The sequence below is a fragment of the Pithys albifrons genome, chromosome 2 (assembly GCF_047495875.1).
Source record: "Pithys albifrons albifrons isolate INPA30051 chromosome 2, PitAlb_v1, whole genome shotgun sequence".
Lineage (NCBI taxonomy): Eukaryota > Metazoa > Chordata > Aves > Passeriformes > Thamnophilidae > Pithys > Pithys albifrons.
The window spans coordinates 83,941,814-83,965,752 of NC_092459.1; the positions used below are offsets into that span (position 1 = coordinate 83,941,814).

Sequence of the window (23,939 nt, forward strand, 5' to 3'; positions counted from 1 at the left end):
TGGGCTGATTCCAATGGGATGAAGTTCAATAAGGCCAAGTGCCGGGTCCTGCACTTTGGCCACAACAACCCCCTGCATCGCTACAGGCTGGGCACAGAGTGGCTGGAGAGCAGCCAGGCAGAAAGGGACCTTGGAGTACTAATTGACAGGAAGCTCAACATGAGTCAACAGTGTGCCCAGGTGGCCAAGAAGGCCAATGGGATCCTGTCCTGTATCAAAACTAGCGTGGCCAGCAGGACCAGGGAAGTGATCCTTCCCCTGTACTCTGCACTGGTGAGGCCACACCTTGAGTACTGTGTTCAGTTCTGGGCCCCTCAGTTCAGAAAGGATATTGAGGTGCTGGAGTGGGTCCAGAGAAGAGCAACAAGGCTGGTGAAGGGACTGGAGCACAAGTCCTACGGGGAGAGGCTGAGGGAGCTGGGGTTGTTTAGCCTGGAGAAGAGGAGGCTCAGAGGTGACCTCATCACTGTCTAGAACTACCTGAAGGGAAGTTCTAGCCAGGTGGGGGCTGGTGTCTTCTCCCAGGCACTCAACAATAGGACAAGGGGGCACGGGCTTAAGCTCTGCCAGGGGAAATTTAAGTTGGATATCAGAAAAAAATTCTTTCCAGAGAAAGTAATCAGGCATTGGAATGGGCTGCCTGGAGAGGTGGTGGATTCACCATCCCTAGAGATTTTTAAACACAGATTGGATGTGGCGCTGGGTGCCATGATCTAGTAAATGGACTAGAGTTGGACCAAGGGTTGGACTCGATGATCTTGGAGGTCTTTTCCAACCCAATCGATTCTATGATTCTATGAGGTTCTTACAGCCTGTTTCTCCAGTTTGTTGAGATCTGCTGGATAGTAGCACAACCTGCTGGTGTATCATCTGCTCCTCCCAGTTCTGTGCCAGCAGCAAACTTGCCGACCATACGCTCAACCCCATCATCCAGATTCTTAATAAAGATGTTGAACAGTATTGAGCTCTGTATTCACCCCAGCAGTACAGCACTAGTTACTGGTCTTCCAACTGCACTTTGTAGTGCTGATCTGAACCCTCTGGGCCTATCTGTTCAAACAGCTTTCCGTCTTCCTGAAGTTCAGATAGACAATGGCCACTGCTCTCCTCAAATCTACCAGGCCAGTCATTGCATCATAGAGATTATCGAGTTGGTCAAGCATGACTTTCCCTTGGTGAATGTTACTGACTGCTGCCTCTATGTGTTAAGAAATGGCTTCAAGGAGGTACTGCTTCATGAGGTGAGGCTCACCTGAATCCTCCTCCTTGCTTTTGCTCAAGTGACATTTGCTTTCTGTGAGTCCTCAGGAACCTCTCTGGATCACCATGACTTTTTAAAGATAATTGAGTTTTCAACAGACATCTTTTCTTGTCTCATTCTTGTGGTTAGTAACAAGTAACTGATTGTTATTTCTGCAGTGGTAATTTTATCATATCTACAACATATTCCAATGGGATGAAGTTCAATAAGGCCAAGTGCCGGGTCCTGCACTTTGGCCACAACAACCCCCTGCAGCGCTACAGGCTGGGCACAGAGTGGCTGGAGAGCAGCCAGGCAGAAAGGGACCTTGGAGTACTAATTGACAGGAAGCTCAACATGAGCCAACAGTGTGCCCAGGTGGCCAAGAAGGCCAATGGGATCCTGTCCTGTATCAAAAATAGTGTGGCCAGCAGGACCAGAGAAGTGATCCTTCCCCTGTACTCTGCACTGGTGAGGCCACACCTTGAGTACTGTGTTCAGTTCTGGGCCCCTCAGTTCAGAAAGGATATTGAGGTGCTGGAGCGAGTCCAGAGAAGAGCAACAAGGCTGGTGAAGGGACTGGAGCACAAGCCCTATGGGGAGAGGCTAAGGGATCTGGGGTTGTTTAGCCTGGAGAAGAGGAGGCTCAGAGGTGACCTCATCACTGTCTAGAACTACCTGAAGGGAAGTTATAGCCAGGCGGGAGCTGGTCTTTTCTCCCAGGCACTCAGCAATAGGACAAGGGGGCACGGGCTTAAGCTCTGCCAGGGGAAATTTAAGTTGGATATCAGAAAAAAATTCTTTCCAGAGAGAGTAATCAGGCATTGGAATGGGCTGCCCAGACAGGTAGGTGGTGGATTCACCATCCCTAGAGATTTTTAAACACAGATTGGACGTGGCGCTGAGTGCCATGATCTGGTAAATGGACTGGAGTTGGACCAAGGGTTAGACTTGATGATCTTGGAGGTCTTTTCCAACCCAATCGATTCTATGATTCTATGATATATATGGCCAAACTTCATGAATGCAGGTTTGGGCAGGGCTCTCCCCACGTGGGTGTGCCCTTCCAGCCTGTGCAGTGGATTTTTTAGGTGAGGCACAGCATGCGCAGAACTGGCCCCACTGTTTCAGTCCTGAGATCCATCTGCCACGGCCGAGCGAGCTTGGACAGTGACAGGGAAGTCCTCGGGACTGTCACAGCACCCGGTACTAACCGGGGCTGACCCTGCTGAGCATCCGAGATGTGACGGAATGGGATGGCAGGGAGGCATTGAACTGCCAGGGGATGGTCCCACTGAGACTTGAACTTACGACCTTGTGATCCAGAGTTCGGAGTGCTCATCATTACACCACGGGACCGCCCCATATCTACAACAAATATTTAACAAAATGGCAAGAAGAAAAAAAAAATTGGGGTGAAGTCTTGTCTCCAAACTTAAGTTATGTAACGTAGGGAGCCTAATTTCAGTCTGTAACCTTTCATCACAATAAGTATCTTGCAATTTTAGCCTAGAATATGAAGTCTGTTGCAAAATTTAGTGGGATAAATTTAAGCTTATGTTTATGGTCTTTATATGGGTTTGGTGATGATCCATAATCTGTGATGTAATTTATGATGTATTTTCACTTGATAGCTTTGATTTTAACAGGGAACTTGAATTGTAGCTTTGTTGCTTTTTATGTGATTTGGTGATACCTATTGCAGTATGTTTGTAAATATTGGTAGGCTGTTGTCTAAGAACATCCACCCATGTGGAGGAGCAAGCCAAATTTCTTTATAATCTCTGTAAGCAAATCCAACTCTGAATAAAATGACTTTAATTCTCACTTTTGTGTACTCCTCTGGTTTTCCCCCTGTGAATACTACAAGGGTACTGGTAATGCCACTTAGTAAGAGATGGACCTCTGTGGTCATGTTTCTTGAGTGAATAGAAATGGGCTATTTGTTTGAGATTACCTTTCAGCACTTTCTGACCTTCAGTGGTTTTTTGATCTCTGTAAAAATAAACAATGGATTTCAAACTTTTTAGGATGTGTAAAATTGTTATTCCCATAAGCTTAAACCAAGTAAGACATTTCACTTGAGAATGGTATTGGAAAGGTACTATTAAAATATCTTGGTCCTCTAAATGGTTCTTTGTTTCTGTGACTATTCCTAGGTCTAGGTCATGTTTTGCGCATACCATGCTCCCATTTGTCATTGCAACAATTTTCCGGAATGTCTTCTAGATTTCTGCAAGTTTGAAAAATGTGTTCTGCATAATGTTGTTCTAAAGATGAAATCAGCATTGTTTTGTATTTTTCTCTTTACAGTATAGACTTCCAAAAGAACAATCCAATACACAAATTAACTGAAGAAGAACTTTTGGCTTTTACTTCTGTAAGTAACTTATCTGGATGTTTAGTAAATATATTTTCACTTAATATTTAAGTACTGGGTAGTAATCTGTCACATTTTGAGGAACCTGTTTGTAAACTAAATTTGCCTTAATACTCGGATGTTTCATTAACTTTTTCTTATTTCAAGAAGTTCAAGTGGTGCTGTAATTCTGTCTGGTTTTCAACCATCATCATGTAGGAAGAACTTGACATTTAAAAATGTTAATTTCACCTGAAAACACATAAGAAACATTTCTGTATGTGTTTGTTTAGTTGTTATTAGCTATATGAATTACAGCTAATTCAGCAAACTTTTCCTGTGACGCTGATGTTGGAAGTGCTGCTCTTTGAACAGTGTTTAAGTGGAGTTCAAAAGGATTTGCAGCTTTATTGCATCAGATTTATTCAGTCTGTATCAGATGTTCTGTTTCAACATGTTTCTTCCCAGTTCAGTGGCTGATTTGCTGCAGAATAACTCTGTAACTTCCAATGAAACTTTTAAAATTCTCAGTTGTTTTTTGTTTTGTTTTTTTTTTAACTTAAGACAAAACACAATTTGCTTCTTCCTGGGGGAAGAAAGGCTTGTGATTGTGTTGCCTTTTTTACTCATTTTCCACAATGTTAGACTTAAGTTCGGGTACAGTATAAAGGGCTTGCTCTCTTACCCAAGTTTGTAGTCTTCAGACTATTGCTGTAGTAGTGTCATGTGAAAAGGTAAATTATTGGATCTTAGCAAAATTCCTTTTGATTTCAACTGAGCTAGAATCTTATCACCGACAGTTGCAGTTATGTAAAAAGACTAGGGACTGTAATCTAAGGTTGACTGTGGCAATGTTTGGTTGGGTTTTTTTTCTAGAAGGAAGTTCAAGCTGTAAAAAAGAAAATCCTAATCTTATTTGATAAATGTAAAATAGATTGGTTTTAAAGTAATGTGTGTTTAGGTCCTTATGCTAATACAGTACATGTAAGATATGCATGAGGGAACTGAGTGAATTTCTGTAAAATAGTTTGGATGTGTAGGTTTTCTGTTTGTTGCTACAATGATTGTAGTGCTTTCTTATCTTATAAATTCTGAAGTATTTTGTTCTGAACGACAATTTTGTTCTGTGTTGTTTTTTGAAAAGGTAGGAATAGAGAGCAGGAAAAAATTGAAATGTAAAAAAAATGAGACTCTCCACTGTCGTTTGATATTGTAGTAATTGAAGTACCCAGTAAGGATGTTAAAGAATCATGATGATTAAAGGGAAAGGAAAAATTAGAGGAACAATCAATACATGCAAAGTAAGGAAATGCACATGTAGAAAAGCCCATAGGAATGAAAAAATCCACTAAACTGGTGAACTAAGTACTGCAAGCTTTTTTTAAAAATGGTAAAACTATTACAGTACCATTTCCCCCTAAAAATACTGTTAATACGAGCATATGAAGTTTCAAGACATGCATATAATTTCATTAAAACAAACCCTACCATTTTTGTTGTTAAGTAATGTTAAAACATTAGATAAAACTATAAATAGAGGATTTTCTGTGTAAACTCAGGACCTTGTTTCTCATATTTAGTTTTCAAATTCCCTGCATTGTTTTTGTATACTTCTTTCTTAGTCTTCTCACTATCTCCTCTTGGTCACACAATTTTGGGGTGGAAAACCAACCATTATATACCTGAATCTTGAAATAAATTCTCTATGTATTCTATAATTTTAATTTTTAAATGAAGTGATATTTTGATAACAGAACAAGATTTATGCTATTCCTGTAGAGGTGTACTTTCCAGAATAATGAAACTAGCAGTGAGGTTTAACTGTTTTAATGCTTGAGTTTTCAAACATTTAAATATTCATCAGGTTTTATGGCAGGGTAGAAAAAATGGACGTAGCTCATACACTAGGAAGCAAAGATAATCAGCTTTTCTGTCATCTTTTTATCTGACATTGCTTACAGAAAGTATTACCTGTTATCTGAGGTGTAAGGGATCTGTTAGGTGAATTCTTCATCGTGATGAGAAAATTAAACTGCACTTTTCTGCCACCTAGTGGCTGATCCTTCAAAAATCAGAGGGTAGGTGATTAACTTGCTCTTTAATTTTTTTATGGCAGTGACTGTGGGGAGCTTCTGTTTTCATTTATTTATTCATCTTTTTTTAGATCTTCTAAGTCAGCTACACCTTACTTCACTCTAGTAAGATCAGCAGCCACTATCAGGTTAGATCTCCAGAGAAACAGAGCTGAAAGGTATGTCTAGGCTCCCCTGTCACCTTGTGCTCAGAGTAGCAAAAAAGAAGGTAATAGGTGGTAATAGATGAACAGGAATGTAGATTTTGTAAGTAATGTAAAATTCAGTGAACAGCACTGACAGAAAGAAGTAGCTGGTAGTCTAAAAATGAGAGTAAATAATAAATTTCAATTTGAGAATAGTGGGTTTTTAAACTTTTGCTCAATGTTTCAAAGTGAACTGGCTGTAGGGACACAGTTTCATCTTACCACTATTTTCTCTTTTGATCCTGACCTATGCTCCCAAGGCACAAACAAGAACAAGTATGAACTGTAACAATACCATCCCAAATCTTTTCTGGAAGCTGAAAGCAGGCATCAGATACTACCTTATATAAGTTCTTTTCCACAAATGTATCTTGTGATGTTTACATCTGAGCCTAAGATTGGGCATGGTCCCAGCAGAATTTCATGATGAAATCTCTGAGCTCTTTTGTGTTGTAGATCTGAGTCACCGAGGCAAATCCATAGAGATGTTCTGTGTCGTTGTTACCTCAGCCTTGTGTGAGCGTTAGCACAGCTTTGGTTCTTACACGGTGTCTGCTGGCTGAGTAAATAAAGTGGCACTGTAACTGTGAGCACTTGTATTAAAGGTATTTACCAAGCTGTGGTAGTACCAACATAGGCAAATGGGCACCATATCAGTGCTGCTCTAGTAATTTCTTTAGCATCATTTAAACTGCTCTGTGTGTGTGTGTGTGTGAGCAGGCATCTTCTCAGCCTACATGTGGATTCCTAAATCTGCAGGCTGGTTAGATGGTTGTCATGCATTCATCTGATATCTGCTGAAATTTATGTTTCCGCAAAAAATGAAGGCATTTCAAGGTGTAACAGGAAAGTTGAGAAATTATTAGGCATTTTTATTTGATCATTGATTCATCAAGAGATCCTCTTGCTTTGGGCATTGAAAAATAAATGCATGTGACATGCAATTTCTCTCGAGCCGAGAGAATTAAAGTCTAGGTAGCATGAGAGGGAAAGGATCATCAAATTGATCTCAAGTAGATGATGTGGTCCTGCCTAATATTCAGTGTATGCTGGAAAACAAAAACAGGCATTCCAAAGTCTCTTTTAGATCTGTAGAAGCTGGAAATTACTAGATCTTTTATATATGTATATATATATATATATATATATATATATATATATATATTTGTATTTATATATATATTTATATTGTTATATATATCTATATATAAATGTGTATATATATATATGTAGTTTAACAACATAGCTTACAATGGTAAAAATAACACTATTAAGTCACTGTAATTCAGTTCTTGGCAACTGCAGTCAACTACAAAAGGATTGCTGCTTTTCATTTGCTAAAATCCCTTGGGAGTAGCTGCCATTGTCCTGAAAATACTGGTTTTTGTAACTAAGAATGACTTTCAGCGTTGCTAATTTTTGAAGCAAGCTGTGGGGGTGTATGTAGTCTCATTGGCTGGGATAGCACCTCTGGATACAATAATTTGGCCTTAAATCTTGAGGTATTGTAGTTAAATCCCTTAGCTCATCATCAGCATTATATTTCAACTTCTAAGATGTTAATCCATAAGTAAAATTAGATACACTTGATTTTTTTTTCTTCTTATATTTAAATAATGGATTCAATATTCATGAGAAGTAATTAGCTCAGATTCTGCTATAGCAGAATAAACACAAAAATAAAACACTTGATTTTTAGGAGGGATTAAATAGTACTTTTCTCACACCTAACCATATAGAGAAGCAGTTATAATTTTTTTAATTCTATTATGGTAATGATTAGGTCTTGGAAGAAAGCTATGATTTTACTGAGAAATCAAGTATCACAAAAGCTTTGGAAACACAGTTATGCAGCTGATATTTGGTGAATTTTCCAATTTAGCTAACTGAATACTGCATTTAAAAGCCATTTTTAAGAGAGGGAAAGAGGGACAGTAAACCAATAGTGAGACTGTGCTTCTCTGGTAGAACTAGCGGTTTCTTCCTTATTATAAACTTTTTCCCCAGAGCTTTCTGTGTAGGAAGTAGACAATGTAAGAAACCAAAGAACTAACACTGCTGTTTTTACATTGAGGTTTTTTATCTTAGTTTACTCCCAGGTCCCTGGGTTAGTTTCAAAATACCTAAATATACTTTCTTACCTATCTTTAATTTCAGGGTGTTGTTTTTAATGTAAAAATACAAGGGTGAATTTTGCACAGCCGTTTTTCCCTAGAAGTTCACTAGTGCATCCCTGAGCTGCATATAAGTGGCCAAAATAGCTTTTTTTAGAAAAAAAATCTGTTTTGAAAATTAGCAAAAGTAATGTCTTAAAATCACTTCTATTAAAGACTTTCTGTTTGCATTATTTTGAATAGGTCGTGCAGTTAAGTATACCAAAGAGGAGACTAAATAAACAATAGTGTTATATAAATGTACATATTAAAAAATAAAATTAAAAATTATATTTCAAGCTTTATAAAAGATATTTGTGATGTGAACATAAGCTTTCGAACAGGAGACTATGAAATACTTCTGAAGTGTAAAAAAAAATTCCAGGAACATGTGAAAGCTCTGTGTAACAACTAGTGATTATTACTTTATGTTTTAATTTTAATATTATGCAGTTCTTGAAGGGAAAGAGGGAAAATACTAAATACTGGATGATGTTGAGTTTTTCTCTTACAAAAGAGAAAAATGTTTGTTTTCTTTTGGAAAAAAAACCCCACAAGATTAAACTCTGCAAGGCAAGTTCTTTCTGCTTCACAGAAAGCTTATCCTGTAGCTCATAGTTTACATACTGGGGAGATAATTCAATGTTTCATAGTCTAATATGACACTCCAGCAGGTATCCAGGATTAAAGAGCTGCAGCTGGTCCTTAAAATTACCTGTTCCATCTGTCAAAGCCCTGGCATAGTCCAGGAGAACTGGGCTTTGTGATAAATGTGATGAACACTTAGTCCTGTGTGGGAGAATATTACTTTTTTCCCCCTATGAGAGTGTTATGATCAAGGGACATGGAGTGGCAGCAACAGTGTCAACCTGTAGGGGACTGAGGAGAGCAAGTAACCAGAAGCTGTGAAAGAGAAGCCTTGCTTTGTGCATCCCACACCTTAGCCCCACATCTGTACCCTTTGGAATCCATAGAAGATGAGAAGGGAAAAAAAAGCGACCATGGAAAATTCATTTGCTTTTGTTTGTTATACTCTTGAGACTTCTGCCATTTATGGAGAGTAGAACAATTGGTTTCTTTATTAAGTGGTGAAAATGGGAAAAGGAAGCTCTGGCAGTTCTTCTGTCTGTGGGCACTTTGAACAGGTGAGGATATCTTTCTTAGAGAGGGAAAACCCCCCAGTGTAATAGCTTTTATTTTGCTTGGAGTACAAAACTTAGAAGTTATTCACCATCTTCTAACAAAAACACTGTATCATTCTAAAATTGTTCCAGTAATCCTGTGAAGGACACTAAGGTCTGATTGAGAGCTTGGAGAATGTGGAAGGAGTCTGCAAAATCCAAGGAATACTGTGTATTCCAAAGATAGACCTGATGGGAATGTTTTTTCACTGTGTTGAGCTACTGATTCCTTAAGAAACTATTTTTACAAAGGAATTTGAGAACAGTTGAACAGATTTTTTTCCAGAGGTGGGCATTTATTGAGTGCAATAGAAACTGATACTGTATGGTACCTTTGAAAACAGTGAAGAATTAGAATGCACATTTCATTGAGTGTGTGTGTATGAATATGCATGTATGAATACTTCTGCTTTTCACTGTAGGAGGGGGCCTTTGGGATGAGGGAATGGAAGGTGGAAATAGGAATGCTTTGTTTTTCTCATCTTTTCTATGGCATTTGTGATATTAATCTGAAACTAGGGAGCAATCAAATCATGGCATATGATATTTTTAATGTTAAGCCTTCCTATCAAAATCTCTATAAAACTAACATGCCAATTTGGTTTCTAAAGACAAGTTGTTTATATAGCTTAAATAAAAGCAGTGCATTTTTCTCTGCTGAGAAAATGACTGCATTTTTTTTGTTTTATAAGCAGCAAGAGTATTGAAAAGCTCATTAATAGTGCCATGTGTCTTTACTGCTGTAACTTTTGTAGCTTTATAAGAAGTTTCTTTCACTTCTTTTCTAAGCTGTATTGCCCATTTTGAATAGCCTCTGTTGGTTACAAGATTATAACACTGCAAAGGCTTTCTCTCAGCAAGGCCATGCTAAGTACTAGTGAGACTTTAAGTAAATGAATTCAAACCTATTTTATTCCTTTTTTTCTTGCTTGGTTTTTTTTCCTTCGAAGTGCTTTCATTCAAAAGTCTGAATCATTTTGCAGGAATGTCAGGATCTAAACTCTTGCTGATTTAATGCCTGTATGCCTGCTGGCCCATCACACAGTGCTGGGAAATAGGCTTGAGGATGGCAAAAGAGAAGTTCCCTGTTCTGCTGTGGGTGCAAAGACTCAGCTAGATTTCCTGGAAGCTTATTCACAAAGGGCGTGGTACACACGGTTGCAGTGTTTAGTGGATAGCCTAGTGTTGTCTGCTGTTTGCTGCTGTTGTATTTAGGTGTTTTGGGTAAAGTAACTGGTGCTGTAGTACATGTGTTACAGGGGAGGGGGGAAACTTGCATTCCAGTCCAAACAGGGATTAAGTAACAGTCTGTTTGAAGTTGGTTTATTTTACAAAGTATCAGATTTCAACATCATTGACACTTTTATCCCTTTCAACTTTGTTCTCCTCTGTGGTCTACATTTTTCCCTCATTCCATGGGATCCACAGCTCTGCTTGCACCGTATCTTGCAAGAGATGATCCCTGATTTATTGTGTGCCTTTCTGAGCAAGAAGTTTGGGATGGCCTTTCCTCTCTGTGCTCTTTTGTATAATCTGCGCAGAATTACTCAAGCAAAAAATTTTAGTGGTCTCACTGAAACTGCAATGGTAAAAGAACATGGAAATCATGTTTAAATATTAATAGATTATTTTCTTGTCTAAGGCTTTGAGAAGTTAAGCAGGCAAATTTGATGACAGTTAGTAACATTTTTTCCCACAGCAGCCTGTCTTCTCCCCCTCCTCCTTCTTCTTTATCTATCAGCAGCTCACTTATTTTTTCTAGCAGCCTCTCTGACAGCCAGTTGACATGTTACAGGCTTCCCTTCCCCCTATTATGTCCTTCACCAGTTACAACTGTTATAACTTACTTAAGCAAGAAATTTGTCATTGCTACAAGAAAATTAATTTAAACCCCTTATTCAACAAAATGCTGTCTGAGGTATCATCTAAAGGAAATAGGATGTTCTCACTATTCTGTGTGGTGCTTAATAATCCCTTTTGGACAATATTCTGATGATCAGTTCAATTCATGTGTTATCAGTACTACCAGTCACTTTTTTTGGTGACGTACTCTGCTGATCTGCCTGTTTGGCTGGAAAGGGCACAGATGAACTAAACAAGGAGTAAATGTAAGTCTCCCTTTTTTCCAAATAAATAGCATCTGAAAAAATGAAGATGGTTGAATTCTTGTTTACTACTGTCTAAGCAACTTGAGTTTAATATTCTATGATCATATCATGTCTATAGTTTTGACTGGAAGGTGACAATTTTTCTTATCAGTACACCAAACATTCTTTCTGGCCTATGTTAAGGATGAAATATTGAACAAGGAACAGATTTTTTTCCCCTCGATGCACAACTTAGGTTTGATTACAATGTCATAGTCTTTGATTGCTGTTATGAAATGTATATTTTTTCTTCCCTCCCAAGGTGCCTGAAATGTGCAAATCTGATCCTTGTTGATTCATTTATCATCAGTAAAATGTCACTGTTTTGTTGTCTGTTTTCTTCTTTAAGCAAAACAGATGCAGTCAATTCTAGCTATTCTTCTATTTTAGCTGCTTTGGGAAAAAATATGTGAACTCAATTAGCAATAGATCTATCCTACCCTGTTCCTGCTTGAATTTCTTTTTCTATTCCCCCAAAATTAGGGATAAAAAACTAAAATGGCTCCAATGATTTTCCTTTCTTCAATTTTTTTTTCCTTTTTTTTTTTTTAACTTTTCAAGTTTTAGGTAGCCAAGCTACTGGAAAGGATGTATAATTGGTATTTTCTTTGGTACATTTGTTGATGGTCAGTTCAAGATTTTTTTAGTGAGAAAACTGTTTAGTCAACTTTTAAGTCTATAAACCATGGACTTTTGAAAGGAGATGTAAAGGGGAAAGATTTGCACTACCTATCTTTGAATAATTTTCCTGAGAAATACCTACAGCTTAGATTCAGTGAGACATCCATTCACTTTCTTAGCTGTCCTCATTTGAGTAAACCCTGTTATGTTCAGCAGTGATCTTGGTATGTTTTTTTGTACAGTGTCCTGCCCTTTTTTAAGGAGTTAGTTGGCTTCAGGATGTTATGGAAAAACATTGTGCCCTCTCTGTTACAGAAGGACAAAGATTAAGCAGCTCTAATTCTGATATTTCCACAGTGTTTCCTTTTCTGTCTTTTATCGAAAGCAGCATGTTTGAATAGTAAAATGGAATTTTCAAGTGCTGTTGACCAGAAATTAAGAAGTTAAATGAATCTGTGAAACATTTAAATACATCTGCATGGAGGATGTATGCACATTTATTTTGCTTGAATTTGAGTACTGACCATGTATTAATGACTGAAGAGGGGGAAGCAGGTATTCCTGTCAGGAGGACCTCATTGCTCAGCTCTTTGTGTTTTCTTCCACAAATATATTTTTATTGGTATAATTTACATGCTGATAAAGGAAAGTGTTATTTTTAATACTTACTTTTAGCATCAATTATGCAAGAAAACTTCATAGAGTGGCTCACATGAAGTGTTTGTGACCCTTATGAAAAGTAGTTTCCAGTTGTGCAAATGCATGAATGAGAAAGCTTCATATTCTGTTCCTGAAGGTCAGCTCATTGCATGAGGAAATCGACCCAATGCCTGTTTGCAGTGGACTGTTCATGCAATGTGTATCATAAATGAGTCTCATGATTACTGTGAGAAAATTCAGCCTTTTTTTTCTGTGCATAATTTATGTGCTTATCATATATGATATGGGTGGTATATGGAGTGGAGGGGTGGTCCTGTGCTGAAAAGGAAAGCACTCTGGACTCTGAATCCCAAGGACCTGAGTTCGAGTCTCAGTGGGGACCGTCCCCTGGCAGTTCAATGCCTCCCTGCCATCCCATCCCGTCACATCTCGGATGCTCAGCAGGGTCAGCCCCGGTTAGTACTGGGTGCTGTGACAGTCCCGAGGACTTCACTGTCACTGTCCAAGCTCACTCGGCCATGGCAGATGGACCTCAGGACTTACAGTGGGGCCAGTTCTGCGCACGCTGTGCCTCACCTAAAAAATCCACTGCGCAGGCTGGAAGGGCACACCCACGTTGGGAGAGTCCTGCCCAAATCTGCATTCATGAAGTTTGGCCATATATACATACCTACATATATGATAATATAGTATGACACAAATACTTCTGACATGTTTGGATTGGCTGCATTAATCATAGCAAGCAGAGCTGTTAGATATGAAGACTATTCAAATAAATGCCAATAAAATGTTTAAAAGCATCATGCTCTACTTGTTTCAATTTGCAAAAATGTTTTAAAATATTTACACTATTTAATATTTTTCTAGCTGGGAAGCTGAGATGTGAGGCCTTTTCTGAACTGAAATAAAAATCATCACACTAGGTATTAGTTGGTATATTTTGATATGCTTGAGATTTTACTGCCCTGTCTATATTATCCTTAAGCATGTCTTGCTTTAATTAAATTGCAGCTTCGGCTTTTTTTTCTTGAAAGACTTCATGTCTTGTGTCAGCTAGATTTTTCTTCAGTACATTTGTCAGGATGTGTTGGCCAACACATTCTTCAATGAGTTCTGTCTAGTCTAGACAAAAGATGAGAGAGAAAATCTTTTACAGATTTCTATAAATAGACTGTGGAAAAATTTTTCTGCACTGTAAAATGAAATGTTTGATTTCAAAATTCCAACACTTGGAGAGGAATAGCATATGCATTGCATTCCCCCAAATTAGTATTGTACTTGGTTTGGTTTTTTATCATTGGCTGAAACAAAGATGTTTTCATTGCTTGCTAGTTTAGTACATGTCAGTGAAACCCTTACAGTTTTTAGAATAAAAGAAGGAAATATGTTTAGAAAATTGTTTTTCTTATTAGCGGCTTGCATGGTCTGAAGCTTTAATAGCTTAGTAGTAAGAGTCAAAAAGCAAGCAGTCATTGAGTTGTTGGAATAAGGCCATATTTCTCATTTTACAGCTCATTGTGCAAGAACTGCAGCGTGTGCCTTTATGTGTCTATATATTCTGTATCTTTTCCTTATCTATAGTAGACAAATGTTTATTTCTGTACATTGTATCTCTAATAGAGCTGGGAAAATGCACAGCATGAGCGGTATATAACTAAAAAGATTGCCTCTTGTTTGTCTAAGTACAATGTCTTGTAGCTTCTTCAGACTAGATGTAAGGTGGAAATTTTTTATGAAGACCATGGTAAAACACTGGAACAAGTTGCCGAGAGATGTGATAGATGCCCCATCCCTGGAAACATTCAAGGTCAAATTGACTGGGACTCTGAGCAACCTGATCTAGTTGAAGATGTCTGTACTCATTGCAGGGACTTTAAAGGCCAGTTCCAGCTCAGGTCACTCTAAGATTCTTCATCCAATTTTCATAGTGATTTTAATAACTGCTGTTATTTCTGTGCATAATGCAAGTGGTCAGGTACTAGACTGCTGTCTTAATCCATTACAGCTCATGCTTTTAACTTCTTTCAAGCCAAAGCACATCCCAGACATTGCCTTTGCTCTCAGATATATTCAGGGTGTAGCGTCTGTCTATACAACTCTGTCAGATTTAGGCATGTTATTCACCTTTGCCCACCAAGACAGGATTTTCTTTCACACTCTCAGCAGTCTCTCACTTTTTTTTCTCCAGTATGAGTCACTTGTGCCTATGTCAGCTTCCCTTTTTGTTTACTTACCTATGCCATATTCCCCCTAGCCCTCCTTTGTCTGCTCTGGCCTCTTGTTTATCTGACTTTTACTCTAGCTCTCATCTTCCCTAATTCCTTTCTTTTTCATGTATTGCTGTGTCCATTTTTACTCCATTCCTTCCTTACTTCTGGTTGCTTCTTAAGGATTCAGTCTTCTTTCAGGACCATCGTGTCCTTGCTCTCTGAAAGGAAGGTGACAGCCTTGTTTTGCTCCTGGAAACTAAACTTTTGCACACAAGGTTTAAAGCCAGGCTGCTGGTGACCTTCAGCAGCTTGATCCTATTGCATATGAGAGCAGTAGCTTTTTAAAGAGGCAAAATACTTCTACTGGTGAAATCAGGAAGGTACCGAATGGATGCTCTCTCCTGGGAGACAGAATCACAGACTATTCTGAGTTGGAAGGATCCCACAAGGATCATCGAGTCCAACTCTTAAGTCAATGGCCCACATAGGGGATATTGAACACATGACCTTGGCATTATTACAACCAAGTTTTAACCAACTGAGCTAATCTCAGGGTTGGTTTGCTGAGACCCTCCTAGAAGTCTCACTGAAATTGTCATCTTGAGTCATCTCCTAGCCCCTTAGCCCACCAAAGAGTAATTGAGGAACCCCTCCTGGATTTGACACCTTATGTTCATTTGTGGACACCAAGTATCTCAGTATGTAGAGACTGTTGTGGGCAGAATTCCTGTGGTGAATGCTGGCATTCAAAATGGGGGAAAACCAGGTAGACACACTCCCTGTGGAGTCCTGTCTGGCATCGTGTGGATTTTCCCTTGCAGTGCCTCCCTGTTCTTATGGACTGAAGGTTGTTAAGGTGTTTTATAGAAATTCTATGATTTGTTCTGACATAGTTGAATAATGGATTCAGTGGCAGCCTTACTATTAAATCACTGGTCTAGGCATGTAATTATTCCTGATCTTTTTTGACTCTTCCTGTTACAGAAAAAAACATGTGATAGCTGATTTTGACTAGTTAACATCATTATAGAGTGAGTTCATGAATGGCATCTTTACATTTTATAATATAAAAACTGTATGCAACTGTTATTCTTCTTGTGTTCTTGACTAACGTTAAACTTCTGAAATTATGAAAGCATTTAAATTAGTTCTTTTCAAGAAGATAATTTTGTGCCTTTTACTGAGGATGTGAAGGAGAGTGTTAAGGCTCCATTGTTTTGTGTAATTTTTGTGGTTGTGCTCCAGATCTGTCTGGGAATGAGTACTTCTGCTACCCTACATTCTCTTCCTGCTAAAGATACTCAGTGAAGGTATTTTAAGAGTAATTGTGGATATTTGTCCTGAAGTTATCATTGCAGAAGTAAAGCTAGAGTTTCTCTTACAGTACAGATGTATGTGGCGTCAGATAACAACTGCACATAAAGCAGTTTTTTTCCAGAGGCTGCTGACAGACTGAATAGACAGGAAGCATCACTGTAAGTCTATGTACAAACCCATAGTGGTGAGCTCATAAATGAACTCCGCAGGCAGAACAGACTAATCCTCTCACCCTGGGTCAGTTGCATAAGGGTGCAGGATCTGTCAGGGCTAAAGAATTTTTCCAGTGATCTGGAGTTCTGCAAGCACTGAGTTTGCCCTGAGGAGTGCAAACAAGCATGGAACAGAGAAAAAGAAATGGGAACCTTAATGTGTGATTTTTATCTGGATTTTGCTGAGTAAGAAGTACTATTAAAAAAATAATCATCCATCTTAAAGAAAATACTGACAAAACATGGTTCTTGTCTGTAGCCACAGCCAGCAATACCAAAAATGGAAAGATTACAAGTCATAGCTGTCTCCCTGAAGAGCAAATTTCTATCAGTAGAGGATGAGTTAACCAATAGCACTGTCAAAAATGCTCCTTGTGAGAGGAGAGGCAAGGCTGAAGGTGGGGTGGAGCAAGAAGGGCAGAGGACTTAAGAGCCTACTTAAGAGGGAATACCTGGTGAGGGGTAGGACTTATTTCTTCTCCCACATGACCAATTCTAACAAGTTAGAAAATGTCCTCCACTGACACAGTTTTTCTAACTTTCAGCCTTTTTTCAGTCATTTGTTCGTCTTGAGGCTAAACAGATTGCAGGTCCTCACACAGCATGTACTATTGCATATAGTCCTGAAATTATCTTTTAAAAATATAATATCTAGATGTTCTTCAACAAAATTCACTGTTTTACCATCTGTGCAGAGAGGAAAGAAAGTGTTTTTCTTGTTTTCAGAATATAAACTAAAGAGCACATGATGTGTTCAGAACCTTGGCACAGATAGGGAAATTCCTGAGGCTGAGCAATTAAAATGAGAAATTTGCTGTAGTTTAATAACTGAGGAAATCCTTATCCTTGCTACCAAAGAGTTAAAGTCTAGTCTTTTTTATCCAAAACCATGATTTATTGCTGCTGAGATTGGGCTTCAGGAAATAAATGCAGTACTGTGATGTGGCGTGGAAGTCTGTATTACACTGTTTCAGGAGTAAGTCCAAACCACAGACCTGAAAAAGACAATGCTACTACAGTCAAATCCGGCTCAAGTTGTTTTCAACATAACATAGAAAAAGTGATATGTTTGGCACAACAGAGCAAGTGTCAGTAATATGGATGGACTCCATTCTAAGTGAAAATAGGAGCCGTATCTTATGTGGTTTACCCTTCACAAGCCACTGAAAGCCGATTCCTTTAAATAAAACAGTATCTTCTTTCTTCATGACATTTCCTTTTCTTCTCTAGTTTCTTTCTTTTCCTAAAAAACAAATTGAGAAAGAAAGCTTACTTCCGAACTTAAATAGTCTCTCAAAATGAAAAGAAAAAAACAAACTCAAGAAGTAGCCTAAGCAATGGCATAAAAAAATTACTCTTACCTCTTAGAAGAGGATACTGTATGTATACCACTTACTGTTATAACAGAGCATTAAGCTCTTAGAAACCTGCTAAGTATCAGCCCACCAATGCCTGTTAATGTAGAAGAAAATCTATACAATCCTGGACATCCAGGATACATTTGCGATGTGGTTGTATAAGTAGAACTGAACAATTAATTTGACAGATAATATCTTTGTACTATAATCAGAAAATAAATCTCTCAAGTGGAGAAAAGCTTTGAAACATTTTCCTAACCAAATCTGATTTGAGTTGATTTTTTCAGTGTGTCTAAAATAACTTTGATTTGTGGTATGTTTCTCTTACATAGCTTTCACTTCAAGTTGTGTACCTGCATGTGTGCAAGTTAAGTAACAGACTATTATATAGGTCAGATGAACATGTTTATAGCTCTCTGTGTCTCCCTACTTTTTGTTCCATGCGGGGTAATGTGAGCTTGCTTTTCCGTATTGGTCATATTTAAATCCATACAAAGCTTTTTTTGAGTCTTTTGGCTCCACTGAAAACTCTTCAGTAAGCGTAAAGCATTTTTGCTCCCTGTGCTTCAACAATAAAATAAAATTCACTGAAGAGGCAAGCTGGCCTAGAGATGAATTCAGGTTTCAAATGAGATGGTCATGGAGAATGGAAAGAGAATGGAAAAGATGTCCTCCTAACTAATGCTACTTAGAAGAACCAAGACCAGACGTTAGGCAGCCTTATTTTACCCAAATGCTACCTATGTTGCCTTTGCTAAACAAAAGAAGAGGAATAAACAAGTGTTAAATCTGGGGATATTTTCTTTTGGGAAGTCATCCTTTTTCCTCATCAGGACTCTCAGTTGTGTTGTCAGCTGACAATGCTGAGCCTGAGTATTGACTGAACAAAGGAAAAGGATGCTGGTGAATATGGAGCAATTGTTAGTCTGTTGCTGAGAAGAAGTTGTGTTTGTTTTTTTCCATCACAGATTGTTTTCTTTTAAGTGGAAGTTGAACAGATAGCTGAAGAAAGATAATGAAACGTGTTGCTATTTCTAATGAGGTTAATAATTATCTTTGAGCAGATAACAGAATTAACTTGCAAGCTTTCCTGCCTGATTTTTGGTTTGGTTCCAGAAATGGCACAAAAGCCATCACAATTTCCAAGCTGATCCAGCATAAATAATTACTCAGAAGCAATAGCTGCCCCTTTTCTAGGCAGATATCAGGAGTAAGAGTTATTGCTTAAAACCAGTGTCATGGAGGGGAAATATATTGAGGATGATAAGCAGGACATGATATGAGGATACCTGTGGGTGAATGTTATCAAGACCTACCCATTTGCTACAGGACACTATTTGAGTGGGGTTAAAAAACCTGTGGACAATAGAGTTGAAGTGAAATGATGTTAATCTTCATGTAGGTGGTTGTGGGATATTTTGTAAGTCTTCAGAGGAATGTTTATTCCAGTCTTGCCTTTTGATTGAGCCAGCTACTGAATAACTCTTATATTGTGTTTAATGTACCTTCAGATGTGATAAATCTGGAAGTCAGTCACTTGCAGACTAAGATTAAATGAGATACTTGAGAATATTAAATTGCCTTCAGGTAAGCTCAATATAATTGCTGCTTTATTGAGTCTTGCATTCATTTCTACATCAGTCTAGTATAGTGTAAATAAGCAACTGTTTAACTAAGATGTTTTTGCAGACAATTTGGCTTATAGAAGAAAACTCGTAATAACACTTCATAACCGTAGGTGATGAAAAGGAGAACTGTCCATTGTGTATGTGTGGACACACGTTTTATTTGAAAGTTCTTGGAATTAATATTTTATTTCAAATGCATTCAGTTATCCATGATTCTGAAATTATATCTATGAAAAAATCTCAAACACATTGAAATATATAGCAGTGCAGAAAAGTCAGATGATGTCTTCTTGTTTTAGTAGTCAAAAATCAACAAAAGATACTCTGTATTTACATGATGTAATGTTACAACTTCAGTGCTGAGGCTACCAGACAAGACTAGACAAAGCGAATTTTAAAAATGCCATTCTAATTAAACTAGTCCCTTGATGCAGATCACTGATGGTGTTTTGGCCTTGCTCTTGACTTTTTAACACCGAGAGGTATTTCTAATGGCTGTGGTTAAGAGCTTAAAGCCCAGCTCTGTTAATGATCAGCCAACACCTGTTGTGGTGAAAAGCTATTTTAGTTGAACAGTCCCAGGATTAATTTTATAGACCAAAATAAACCCCTGTCATACAGTTGAGTGAATAGGTTTAGGCTTTGGAAGAAATATGCTGAATGTGTGGTTTAAACCTACTGAAATATATATGGAATATTTAGCAGGACTGGAAAATGGCACTGTGCACATGCTGATATGGAGGCAAGTAAATCTCCTCTGTCATTTGAATACTATGAGAATTTCTGCCTGACTCTCTGGTTTACCTGACTGGCAGTCAGACACAATTTGTTTAAAAAGAAGGTAGCATTTAAATCATGAACATTTAAATTTGAAGAGACCTTTAAAAAAAATCACAGGTGATCACGCGATTGACTCTGTGGCATGTTATCATGATGTAACAACTTGCTGAAAACTGAGAGACCTAATAAATGAAAATACAGAGCTTCTGCCAATGTGCTTCCTACAGGCTGAACCATCGCTTAATTTTTGTTTTCTTGTTATAATGCAAAGCTCTTGCCTTAATGCTCTAAAGGTGCCTGTAGAATTTATGTTAGATACTGCTGGACAAGAAAATATATAAGACCTAACCAAGTAATAACATACTTTCCCCATGCAACACTAAAAAAGAAACACTAACATAAGACTTGGAGTAATGTCTGAAATATAATTCATTTCAAGTGGCTAGTACAAGTTGTCATGTTTACAAATTAAAAACATAAATTATCCTTGTCCTGATAGTTTTGCCCTAAGGCTGTTTGATCAATTAGTAATCTGTAACTACAAAGACTGTGCATGTTCTTTGGTGGTTTGTTTTTGTTTTTTAAAATTATTGTTGTCCAAGCCACATGGAAAAAGATGCCGTTGGTTGCTAGCTAAAATTACTGTCTGTTTAACTGAGAAAAAAGCAAAAATTTTGAAGACAGTTGCTTTTATGTTGATGTATATACACTTCTAATTTGCAGGATTAGTTGATAATATTTTGATTTTTTTTCCTGTCCACATCACTGCTAGAGTGACTAGAAGTGCAGGACAGATTGCATGGTTTAGTGAAAGTGTGAAATTAAACAGATGTGTCAAGCAATATACAGCACAGCTTTTGATAATTGTTAAAATTTGTTAAAATGTATCAGCAGGGCCTTTGATGTTTGTTTGATGTCTCAGCAAGTCTTTTGACCTTGATAAGGAAAGATGTAGTGAAGGACAATACACACTGATGCGAGTATTCCCTCTGTTTAGATCCTTTTTATTCAAGGGGAAGAAAAAAAAGCTCTCCACTCAGTTTGTTGGCTAATCCATGCTAGAAACTAATTTTACTGCAAAAATTAGACTATCTTTTCCTCTTCACCTTTCTGCTAACCACTAAATATATCCATTGTCATAGTATTTTTGGAAACCTTGCATTCTCAAAGTGTGAAAATATTATTTTCCATGTCTGTGTTCCTTATCTTCTTTGTGTTGCTCTCCAAAGACATAATTATGCCAAAGAGGATTAGAATTTGTCAAGTTGAAACAAGAATCATCTGGAGTGAAATCTTAATGTAATTTTGTTTATGTTGGGCCTTAGAAAATATGGAGATGTTTGTGCTAATAAAACATGACTGGAGAATATATACAGCCTTACATCTTCTAATTGCTTGTGCTTAAAGCAATCCTAACATTTCTAGAAATTAAGTTTGTTTTTCTGAAGGTTTGCTGTGAAACAAGTTTACAGATGGCCTACCTTTTTTTTTTTCCAGATGAATATTTCTTATCCAACTATTAACACATGCAATCAAATATTTCTTGTAAATAATACTTAGAAAGGTGAGATTAGCTCAGTTGGTTAAAACTCGATTGTAATAATGCCAAGGTCATGGGTTCAATCCCCTGTGCGGGCCATTGACTTGAGTTGGACTCGATGATCCTTGTGGGTCCCTTCCAACCCAGAATAGTCTGTCATTCTGTGATATCTGTATATCTTTCACCTACAGAGCAACAGAATAGTCTGTGACTCTGTGAATTTATAGGTGCTCAAATTGCCATCCTCAAATTCCAAAGCTATTATTTGGGAATGTCATCTGCAATGCCAGTGATTATAGATGCCAGAAGCTGAAATAAGAGGATGATTTGAAATCATTTACTTCAGCATCCTATCTGTTTGTCCCCAAGTTAACCACTAATTTGTTGTTTGTTAAGAACTATGGGACCAGATGGGATCCATCCCAGGGTGTTGAAGGAGCTGGCAGAAGAGCTTGCCAAACCACTCTCCATCATCTTCCAACAGTCCTGGCTCTCTGGGGAGGTCCCAGATGATTGGAGGTTGGCGAATGTCACCCCAATCCACAAAAAGGGCTGCAAGCAGGACCCTGGCAACTACAGGCCTGTCAGCCTGACCTCCGTGCCTGGCAGGGTTATGGAGCAGTTCATCCTGAGTGCAATCACACAGCACCTTCAGGGTGGACAAGGGATTAGACCCAGCCAGCATGGGTTTAGGAGGGGCAGGTCCTGTCTGACCAACCTGATCTCTTTCTACGATCAGGTGACCCACCTGGTGGATGAGGGGAAGGCTGTGGATGTGGTCTATCTGGACTTCAGCAAGGCCTTTGACACTGTCTCCCATAATATACTCCTGAAAAAGCTGGTAGCCCATGGCCTGGACAAGTGTACCCTCTCCTGGATTAAGAGCTGGCTGGAGGGTCGGGCCCAGAGAGTGCTGGTGAACGGAGCTGCATCCAGCTGGTGGCCGGTCACCAGTGGTGTTCCCCAGGGGTCTGTGTTGGGTCCAGTCCTGTTTAACATCTTTATTGATGATTTAGATGAGGGGATTGAGTCCATCATCAGCAAATTTGCTGATGACACCAAGTTGGGAGGGAGTGTCGACCTGCTGAACAGCAGGAGGGCTCTGCAGAGGGATCTGGATAGACTTGAGAGATGGGCTGATTCCAATGGGATGAAGTTCAACAAGGCCAAGTGCCGGGTCCTGCACTTTGGCCACAACAATCCCCTGCAGCGCTACAGGCTGGGCACAGAGTGGCTGGAGAGCAGCCAGGCAGAAAGGGACCTTGGAGTACTAATTGACAGGAAGCTCAACATGAGCCAACAGTGTGCCCTGGTGGCCAAGAAGGCCAATGGGATCCTGTCCTGTATCAAAAATAGTGTGGCCAGCAGGACCAGGGAAGTGATCCTTCCCCTGTACTCTGCGTTGGTGAGGCCACACCTTGAGTACTGTGTTCAGTTCTGGGCCCCTCAGTTCAGAAAGGATATTGAGGTGCTGGAGCGGGTCCAGAGAAGAGCAACAAGGCTGGTGAAGGGACTGGAGCACAAGTCCTATGGGGAGAGGCTGAGGGAGCTGGGGTTGTTTAGCCTGGAGAAGAGGAGGCTCAGAGGTGACCTCATCACTGTCTAGAACTACCTGAAGGGAAGTTCTAGCCAGGTGTGGGTTGGTCTCTTCTCCCAGGCACTCAGCAATAGGACAAGGGGGCAGGGGCTCAAGCTCTGCCAGGGGAAATTTAAGTTGGATATCAGAAAAAAATTCTTTCCAGAGAGAGTAATCAGGCATTGGAATGGGCTGCCTGGAGAGGTGGTGGATTCACCATCCCTAGAGATTTTTAAACACAGATTGGACGTGGCGCTGGGTGCCATGATCTAGTAAATGGACTAGAGTTGGACCAAGGGTTGGACTCGATGATCTTGGAGGTCTTTTCCAACCCAATTGATTCTATGATTCTATGATTCTAACTCTCATGTACTCACAATGTTTTATCTAAATTGGGGGCTGAACTGCGGATTCATTATCATAATGTCTCCTGTATAAGCAGTAAAGTCAGTAGGCTTAAATTTGGTGTCTTCTGTTTTCTTGCCACCTTTTCCAACTTGGTGTCAAATAGGAAATCTTTATTTTTTGTCAGGTTATGTTTGAATTTTGAACCTGAAGTGAAGTTGTCATGCATTAAAGTGATAATCTCAGAGAAATACAAGTATTGTATGAACATGTTTAAGTATGGGAATTGTTTCCATCTGAACTTCAGATTATTTAATTTCAATGAAATGATGGG

The 23,939-nt window shown here is 38.8% G+C and overlaps 1 protein-coding gene across 5 annotated transcripts in view; it reads left to right on the forward strand.

Moving 5' to 3' along the window:
* The window catches only part of TTC27 (tetratricopeptide repeat domain 27), a 137,319-nt gene that overhangs the window by 49,217 nt on the left and 64,163 nt on the right, over positions 1–23,939 (forward strand). For all 5 annotated transcript variants that reach the window (XM_071575804.1, XM_071575787.1, XM_071575796.1 and 2 more), the window contains one exon: positions 3,554–3,620. In XM_071575804.1, the coding sequence (XP_071431905.1) occupies positions 3,554–3,620 (67 nt within the window). The remainder of the gene's footprint in view (positions 1–3,553; positions 3,621–23,939) is intronic.